Source organism: Lactuca virosa, chromosome 3, assembly GCF_052849685.1.
Source record: "Lactuca virosa cultivar CGN04683 chromosome 3, Lactuca_virosa_CGN04683_v6, whole genome shotgun sequence".
Lineage (NCBI taxonomy): Eukaryota > Viridiplantae > Streptophyta > Magnoliopsida > Asterales > Asteraceae > Lactuca > Lactuca virosa.
Window position 1 is genome coordinate 285,313,206 of NC_136428.1, and position 10,368 is coordinate 285,323,573.

Consider the following 10,368-nt stretch of genomic DNA (forward strand, 5'->3'; position numbering starts at 1 on the left):
TTACCTAGTTTTATCAAAATTTGAATATATTTATTAATTAATACTTAAATTTTTCAAAGAAACATTAAAAAAACGTCTGTTAGCTAATAATTAACTATGTTAAAACAGTTAAACATATGAATAATATGACATTAGTTACATTCAATTAATTTTTTAAAAAGGAAAATAAAAATATTTTATATGTTTAAAATGTTTGTATTTTAGAAATAATAAACTATCATATTTTTTTTATAAAAGTAAATATATTTATATAATAAATTAGACAAATATATTTATATTTTATATGTTTAAAATGTTTATGTTTATTTTTTATGTTTAAAATGTTTATAATATTTTTATGAAAAATATATGATAATATTATTATGTATTTTAACATATAAAAAATATGATACATTATTATTTCTGAAATACAAACCTTTTAAACATATAAAATATTTTTTTTTCCTTTTAAAAAAATTAATTGAATGTAATTGATGTCATATTATTCATATGTTTAACTATTTTAGCATACTTAATTATTAACTATCAGACGTTTTTTAGTTTTGCTTTGAAAAGTTGAAGTATTAATTAAGAAATATATTCAAATTTTAATAAAACTATGTAACTTTTTTAAAATTTAAATATAAAAGGTTTATATCAAACCAATATAAAATTTACTGTATGTAAAGCTAAAAATATATTTCAATTTTGGTTTCATAATATAAGTTCAATAAAACTTATATTAGTTTTGATATAAACTTTTGACATTTAATTTTTAAAAAAATTATTTAGTTTTATCAAAATTTGAATATATATTTATATTTTATATGTTTATAATCTTAAGGGTTTTTTTGCAAAATATTTGTAAACTTAAGGGTTTTTTCGCAAAAAATAATTCATGGTAACCTGGAAACCTGCTATTGCAGGTAAAAAGGGCAAAACCGACAAAAAAATGACAAGTTTGCGGTATAAACGAACAAAAAATCTGCCGAAGGGTAAAACCGACATTTTCTGCCAAACTTAAGGCTTTTTATGACATTATCCCTTAAAATCATAGACAATTGCACACACAGATTTATTTATTCATGTTCAACGATTTCTAAAATGATTAGATTCACGTTCGCTATTACTAATCCTTTAGCAAACAAGTCAATTCAAGCAGTGATCAATTGATTAAACTAACAGGTTTCCTAGTGTTCAGTTCGTATCAAGCAAGACTTGTAATAATAGTTAATCAAATTGGTCGTTCAATTAACCTCTTGTTGATGGTTCGTCACACAAGGCTCACACATTAACTTACTTATTTCCTATTTAACCCTAGTTTCACGTTCGCTATTCCTAGGCATATAATCTTGATGGTCATCAAAATCATAAGAGATTAGCAATTAAGAGATGTTCATGCAACTTAATATGCTGGTTAATTAACAGAAAATAATTGTCATTAACACATAAGGATCTTTTAACAAGCTTATCAAGATAAATTAAACATGAATAAAACAATCCAATATAGCAATTAATCCACAAATCAAGGTTTTATCTAATCATAAACTCAAAGAAAATGGTTTGACACCAAAATCAGAAAGTAAAAACGTAGTAGTATCACAGTGGAATGCTAAGCATGATCACGATAACAAATCACATGATTACCGACACGAATCCACTCTCTAATCCTTTAGATCTTCGCTCATGTCAGCTTAACGACCTTCCGGCCGCTTTCTAGACCCTCAAAACGGCAGTTATGAAGTTTTCTTGTCGCACAAGTCGAAGTGGAATATCATAGATTATGAAAATGGGTGAATGATATGGGGTAATTATAGTTGAATGGAAATGGAATTAATATGGAATATTAGAGTTGGATAGGAATAAGGAAACTAATGTTGGCTTAGGGATTAAGCAAATAAAAATAAGGTAAGTGGTGTTTGGGGAATAAGTAACTTGGAGGGAATTTCCGTCCAGCTTTTATGCTTCATCTTCAAGGACGATTTTGGATAAGATAAATGCCGAATTAGCAAAAAGGCCCTCTCACATAAGTCGTAGGAAATTTTGTGTAGTTTTCAGAACATTTTTAATCTTTTCAATTGGACTTATGAGTCATCAGATATACCCGAAACACTGAAAAGGGGTCAATCTGCCAGCAATATCCTTTTTGCGTCTTTTCAATTCCATTCTTCACCTTTTGCATTCCAGCTCCCATTTTAACTGTAATTGAATATTTCAAAGAATATTAATTATCTTTTAGTTCTAAATAACGTAAAAACATAGTATAAAATAATAAGAAAGTGTCATAAATATATGCATAAAATAGACGTTATCTACCCTAAAGCGCTTGGCCAAGCCAAGACTAATTTGATTTGTTCAATTAGTCAGTCGTCATAAATCGGAAATCGGGAAACAACACATAGACTGAGAGAATGATTAAAGTCCATGTCTTATGTCTATACGATATATTGAGAGTGGAGGAATATATGATCCCTTATCTAAAGGACGAGCTTCTGATAAGATCAGAGTTGACAGCGGCTTTTGAAAGCTACGATTGCTAATCAGGTTCTGAAGTCGTATTTGCAAAATAGTTATTAGACTTATCCAAGTGGGAAACTGTTGGATTAGGTGTCTAAGCCCATAACTATTTTGGTATGTATTTGACCCGCTTATGAGCATGATCCTTTTGGGCTGCCTTCACCTTAGCAACTGATAGGATGAAATATGGAGAAAGAGGATTAATTGTGATTTATTAATATATTATGAGAATAATATATTAAAAGAGAAATCATATGGTTTAATTAATATTGATCAATAATTAATTAAGAATTAGTTTTGTGGTCAAAAGAGATTAATTAAATCAAGGGGACTGATACTGTAATTATAAGATAGTTACAAAGTTGGGCTTAAAATCCATAAGGAAGCAATGGACGAATTCTATATGGGAGTCCATATAGAAATCGTCCAAGGGGCCTTCTGGAAGGATCATTTGGGCTGCTTAAGGACTAAGCAACTGGATTAGGGTTTTGACTGAAACCCTAATTGCTCAGCTATATAAGGAACCCTTGGGCATGCCAAAATCGGCCACTAGAAACCCTAGAAGGATTCTATAGCCGACTTTGAGCCTCTCTTCTCTCTCTTGTTCTTCCTTGTTGCTAGTGGTGTTTGTGACTCCATTAGAGGTGCAACATTTAGGGCACTAGGCTTTCAGAAGTCAAGATGAAGAAGGATTGTGATTGTTATTGCTACATAACAATCAAGGTAATGTTTCTAACCCTAATCATATGACAGTTTCGAATTATATGCTAGTTCATAGGGTTTATTGCTTTGGTATTCAATGTTATACGTTCAAATTAGAAAAACGTAGATCAAAGCAATTAGGGTTGCATGAACACCATAGGATTGATGTTATGCTTATAACCCATCACTTGAGTACCTGTAATCAATGGTAATGGAGTAGAGAAATATCAATGGTGTTGGATAAGAATGATGGACTCTATAAAAAACGATGGAATCAAGAGGGGTTAATTGAAGAGCAGATGTGCCTTGCATTGTTAAGGATCCCCCAAAGGTCACGCTCCGATAGTGGTTGGAGGGGGTGAAGGTAACGACGACAATCTTAACCGGTAGTTGAGTATTATGTTGAAACAGAGACTACAACAAAGAAAAGTTGTATTCGTTTTAATGTTGATGGGGAATGAATAAGCCAAGGAATTGGAGGGAGAATCGAGGGGGAAACGAATCTGTAAAGAAATGGGAGGGATGAAAAATTGTAAGAATCTGACTGATCTTTTTGCTTTTGTGATTACTGATATTATGTTGAATATGATAAACAGTTGGGAAGTGATGTACATGCACCTAAGATGACCAGGTTTGAAGACTAAGATACTAAGGGTTGTAATGTATGTATTTATGATATTTTTTGTTTCTATGTAAAAGCACATTTTCATTCACAGTTTGCTTAAGTATGCTTTGTTTTCTCTCGGTAGGTGTCCATAAGCTTGATAGACATTTATCAACAAGAAGCATATGCGTCTTCGGGTGTACATCTAGTTTGGACGGCTCGTATATATTGGGGTGATTCAAGTGAGCAACATGAACAAATTGATGGTTGTGGCAATTGGGGTGTTGCTATGAGATTGATGTCGAAATCCTTTAGGGTATATATGGGAACATCTTGTTAAGGTTCGATTCTAGTGTTAGTGGATGTAAATATGTAAAGACTCATCGAAAATTAATAAAAAGATTTCTTTATTTGGGTATATTAACTACAGAATTTGAAATGCAACAGTAACCATCTTGGTATTGACTTTATAGATTTAGCAGAAAAATATAAAACAATAAGTAAAAAGATTTGGTTGCATATAACAGAACTGGGCTATATGATCGAACAAGATTTGTTTTTGACTTGCATGATAGAACCCGGTTGTATGGCTGACAACCGGGCTCTGTTGTTATATAGATTTGGTTGCATATAACAGAACTGGGCTATATGATCGAACAAGATCTATTTTTGACTTGCATGATAGAACACAGTTGTATGGGTGACAACCGGGCTCTGTTGTTATATAGAATGCATTGTCTTCCATGAAAAAAGACCCGGTTTCATATAAGGGAACCGGGTTCTAATAGCTTAATAAGACCCGGTTGTAAAACCGGGCTCTATTAGATTTCACTCGTAGGACTCGCCCCATAAAAAACCCGGTTGTAAATCGGGTTCTTTATAGTATTTAACCGGGTCCTTTTTGCCTTTTTGTAGTGGTGAAGAAAATGATTGGAAATGGGGAATAAACTATATCGTTGAAGGAATAATCGTTACGTGATAGTAGTTTTAAAAGTCTATTTCCCAAGTAGTTATCTCTTGATTTACACTCGATTCAAATGTTAATTGCAAAGTATTTGATATGATTATCAAATGGGGTTAGAAATACATCTTGAGAATAGATATTAGAGATGAAATAGAAAAAGAGGAACTTCAGAAGTTAGTAGAGACGGTGACAATCATGGCTCTTAGCTCTTCCAAGCGGGACAAGTGGAAACAATTACTAAACATGATGAATAAACTAATTAGGGAAAATTGGTGTTCGGCAAGACTAAATTTTTTAATGAAGAGTATGCGTAATTAATAAAGGCCCTATAAAAAATAATCTGAAAAAAGACGAAGACCTGGACAACTTGTTATGTCCTTTTTGTGATGTTTTATTGAAACTGTGGACCATGTTTGTTGGTTCAATATCCCAACATAAAGTCGGTCCGTTGAAAGATTGAGTAATGGTGGCATATTAGGCCATCCGGAGTACCTACCAGTAACCACTAATCTGGTTGGTGTCACCTCATCACCAAACACAACCATTAAAAGTTGGTATACCCACCACTATTCCCTTTTATTTTTTTATTATATATATATATATATATATATATATATATATATATATATATATATATGTGTGTGTGTGTGTGTTTTTATATTACTTAAACTGTAGAGAGAGGTAAAGAGAGTTAGATAGAAATAAAGAGAGATAAATAGAGAAAGAAGCTCATTGGATGTGGTGGTTCGTCCTCTCCACCACAATTGACTACGACCGCTAACGGCCACTAACCATTGGGGTGGTGTTCATGATTAGTGGTTGTTGCGAAGTGGATCACATAGTTGTTTGTGATATATATATTTCAGAGTGTCTTAGATGTACCAAGATTCTAAATAACGTGAGTCGTGGCTTGACGACAATGTCAAAGTTAAGTCATGACAAGCTTTGACGAACCATGACGTTTTTTTAAGACATCACTATTTTATATACATTAAAAAAGATAAATCATATAATTATTGAATTTTACCAAATACATCAAGTTTTTAGAAGTGTTATATTAATAATTGACATAAAAAAATTAATAAAAACTCAATTATTTTAGACACGGTCAGAAAAACAAAAAAATATGCGCCAAAAAAAAAGCCACACGTCATAACGCGATAAGGCGCCCATTGACATGTTATTTGAACGCCAAACTTAACAAACCCGCCTTGGCTCCAGGGCCGACTCTATGTAGAGGTTTTTTATGCTAGGGCTTAGGCCCCCATATTCTCTAAAGTCCAAAGGTTTAGTCCATTAAAAAATCCAATCCGGTAACCACAAAATAAATGAAGCAGAAGAATAAATCAACGATTGTTGCACTCATGAAACGGAAACGACTTTGCATTCTTCTACTGATTATGATTTCTACGACATATTAATCTCATCCGTTTCCGATTTCCGAATATAGTAAAGGCCAAAGGGCCCCAAATTTTTGGCTCGCTTAGAGCCCCTAAAATGGTTGAGCCGCCCATGCGCCTTGGACGTTTTCATAACGGCTACACCACGCCTTGCGCCATGACACGCCTTAAAACGCGTTATGACACGCTTTTTAGAACCATGAGATATACAAACTTGAATGACGTTAGATAGACGGATAATTTAATAAAGAACTTGAGGATACCTAAATAAGACAGGTTTTGGTTGTCGTGACTGTAGTGGCCACTATTTTGGGAGGTGTGGAAAGTTAGAAATGAAGTCGTCTTTCAGAGAAAAAATCACGTATCGAGTCTTATCAATATGGTTAGAATGGAGTCATATAGGTGGATACACAATAGATTCAGTATGATATGAATTATGTATTTTTATTAATCGAGTTTTACAATTCATCTTAAATTTATATGGTAATTTCGTTTTTAGTTTTTTATCCTTTCTTATATTAAAAATTTAGTCAAATGGTGTAGAGAGTATACAAATTATTGGTGTAAAGCTTTTTATGTTCTGAAATCTTTCCTCCCCTTATTTTTCATTTCTTTAATAAACTCTTACTAGCTATGAATAAAATTTACAGTTTCTAAAAAAATATACTCAATATGATATGAATTATATATTTTTATTAATTGAGTTCTTGTAAATTCATCTTAAGTCTATCTCCTAATTTCATTTTTAATTTATCTTATCTTATTTAGAAATTTAGATGAATGTTTATTATATATATATATATATATATATATATATATATATATATATATATATATATATATATATATATATTTGTTGGGTTATAGTTTACTTTCTTAAAATAAAATATATGTTTGAAATAAAATCTAAAAAAGTAAAAAAATATTAGTATAATGTTATTGTAAGTTAAAAGGCAGAAAAGAAAATTTAATAGGATCGGAATTACAAATATTATATATAACAATTTGAATTGGCATTTGGCAAATTACTAGTATAGTTTTATATTTCATATTTTGGCCATAATATTTTTATATATTATATTTTGGCAAGAACAATTTGGTATATTGGTAGGTCATAATATTTTTATATATTATATTTTGGCCAGAACAATTTGGTATATTGGTAGGTTTGGTCCCTATGTAGAAAACAAATTACAAAAATTATATCTGTAATTTATCGAAAAAGTCGCTAAATAGATTATTTTTCTTTAGAAAACGGTATATGTATTTAAAAACTTTCGTATGTTGGCAGATTTGATTCGTAGAAACTAATTATAAAAAAATCTATGTTTGGATTATTTTACAGAAATGGTCTATAAGTTTAAATTGTTATAAAAATAATCGATGCCTAATGGAAAAAAAGTACATAATATGGATAATACCACCTTAGTAATTGAAAAGAAAAACAATTTGACAAAGAATGGGCCAACCAACGGATCTAATTCATTACCTAACCGATTTTGAACAAGAATTGGATCTAGGCCTATTTGCGCATCTGTATAATCTTATCTGCTAGAGTACGAGTGATGTTGTCAACTTTTGTAAGATTATGATATAAAAGCAATCAATTCAACTTCCATGTAAATTTAAAGTATTTGAACGGCTAATTTTTGTACATATATAGAAAACCCATCAGCTAGCCTATACCTTTATGAGTACAGAGTACACAAATTCATATCTCATGCATGCAAGAGTAAAAGATGTTAGTCGCTTTCTTTTCCAAGTTTATTTGTATAAAGTACAATTATGTTGCATCTTAATTTCCTTGAGTCCTTAGTCTCCAACATAGCATGTAGATTATAGTTGTCACACAAACTTCAATATTTAATAATTATGAAAAATACATCATATTAGGTGCGATCTTACATGCACTAATAGAATATATATCATACATATACGGTATATGTATCATATACCGTTCACTCATGTCTGCTAATTCTTGCTTAATTATTTTGTACTTATCTTTATTCTTACGTTGTGACTTTATATAAGTCTACAACAAGCTTTTCACACCTTGATACCAAGATTCCACACAACCAAACTCCTTTTCCCATGGGTAACACAACTTGATCACGAATTAATGTCTTCTAAAACTCCAGCACCAAATCTACAATGCAAATAGTAGAAGATAGTAATATGGATGAGTAAACTTTATAAACATAGTTGACAACACTCCAAACGCATTTGTACTTACATTCTGCATCAGTTTTAATCCAATGCGCTTTTTCTCCAGTAGGGTAGCAACTAACTGTTTCTTTCTTTAACATTCCATCATGAGGATGCTTGGTGCCTTCATCCTTTACTGTCAGTTGTTTATCATTGTCTTCATCATAAGACGTGCGCTTCATCTCAGAGTTGTGTGACTTACTGACATAACGATTAGCTGCTTCGGGGTGGATTTTTCTTGATTTCCGAAACACCTGTAAAAGATAATACAAAGATATTACTATTCTAAGACATGCACGAGACTATATATATACTCATTTAAATGAAGTTCATAGAGATGAAGACCTACCCTGGTTGGTTTCTTCTCAGTTGGATCACAAATATTAGCAGAAGTTGGGCTACGCTGTGATGTGATATCAAGCTTTTTTAGCATTTTTTTCATAAAATGCATAGCATGGGGTTCTGATTTCTTGAAAAGGTTGGCTGGCTTAGGTTTTTGTTTTCTTGCTCCTTCTTTGGTTGGTGGTATTTTAGAAAACTCTTTGAACGAACATATCGCCATACTTTTGTTATCTTTGGTATCCATGCCATTGATTTCCTTCTCATCTAAAGTAAGCACTTTCTCGTTGCGTGATTCATTACTTACGCTATGCACTTCCTTTTCATTCAGCAGCTTCTCTAATTTGTTTAGAGACTGCACTTCATTCTCTGCTGCTTCCATTTCAATTTGCATTGCAACATTTGGTGTCATAGACTCTTCAGTAACTGAGATTGAACCAAGAGTTCCAATTGCAAGAAATGTGTGAATGAACTGCATGCTCATGTCAACGGTTTTTTCTTCATCTACTTCTTTCACACTATGCGCTTCAAGTGCAACAGATGATTCTGAATATACTCTGGGTTGCCTCATGAAGTGTGCAGAGAATTTCTTTTCTTCAGGATAATATTGTTGTTCGTGAAGCCCCAATAGTGCTGAGAAACAAGAAGATGATTTCCCTACATTGGAAGTGTAAATGTTTCTAAATAAACTGTTTTTGACACTAAGGTTGTGTTTGCTAGCTAGTCCGGATTGAACAGGACTAGAGGCTGTTTTTGATGATGATGATGATGATAGACAAGAGATCAAAGCTTTTATAGATCTCCATGGCATGCTTCTAAGTTTTAGTGACTTTTGACACACAACTTATAAGCAAACGTCCTACTTATACTTTTTCATTTTGTCACAATTTCTTCCAAACATGTGATCATGAAGGAAAAAGATTGTGTCAGCAGTAGTTGCACAAGCGATACTTTAAAAGGGAGGGCGGGGGGGGGGGGGGGGGGGGGGGGGGATTCATTTAAGTACATATATAAAAATGTTAGGAAAGCATAGAGTAAGTACTCGTGGAGACATTTCTCTTTTCTTCATCATTGTTTTTCCTGAATTTTCTGTGCATCCAACCTAGTGCCTGATATAGTAGAATAGATAATAAGATTAAGATTAAATCTTCATGATTACTCTTAACATGGAAATAGATGTACTCACATTCATCTTGAACTTCGTATAAACGTGTTAATTGTAGCTTGAAATGGAAGTAGAAAAATGATTGGAAGCACTAGTTTACGAATTTAAAAATATGAGAGGTGCGAAGCTATTTAAGATGATTTTGCATAAAAAGTAAACAACTTGTTGCTAGACTGTTTGAGATGCTTTGGAAAAAACATAGAGAAACATACAAAAGTATGTTAATTAGGAACAGAATCATGATCACTGTTATTTATGAACGAGTATTTCTTGTGTTATTGTGGACCTTGTGGTGCTATTTTCACACGATATATAATTGACTTCAAATAGTGAAAAACTAATTTTAGTATCTTTATATTGTTGTAGCTGTTGGGTTCAATCATAAAATAACCATAGTGGCGTATGCAATTTGGTGGTAGTGGGGTGCATGGACCCCACCTGGGATTGGGTCTTAACCTATATTTTTATGTAAAAAAAATGTTATAAAAAAAAA

At 32.1% G+C, this 10,368-nt stretch overlaps 1 protein-coding gene across 2 annotated transcripts; it reads right to left on the bottom strand.

Annotated features, from left to right (window-relative positions):
- Positions 1-8,016: 8,016 nt before the first annotated feature.
- LOC145162991 (protein LAZY 1-like) lies at positions 8,017-9,961 on the bottom strand. 2 transcript variants are annotated; one of them, XM_079081936.1, is made up of 5 exons: positions 9,897-9,961; positions 9,753-9,819; positions 8,721-9,367; positions 8,400-8,625; positions 8,017-8,312 (listed from the first exon to the last, which is right to left on the bottom strand). In XM_079081936.1, exons 1-5 carry the CDS (start codon positions 9,900-9,902, stop codon positions 8,293-8,295), a joined length of 966 nt encoding a protein of 321 aa, XP_078938062.1. In that variant the 5' UTR covers positions 9,903-9,961; the 3' UTR covers positions 8,017-8,292. The 2 variants fall into 2 exon arrangements, with proteins under 2 accessions (XP_078938062.1, XP_078938061.1); XM_079081935.1 differs by lacking the exons at positions 9,753-9,819; positions 9,897-9,961 and having other exon boundaries at positions 8,721-9,612.
- Between the last annotated feature and the right edge of the window lie 407 nt (positions 9,962-10,368).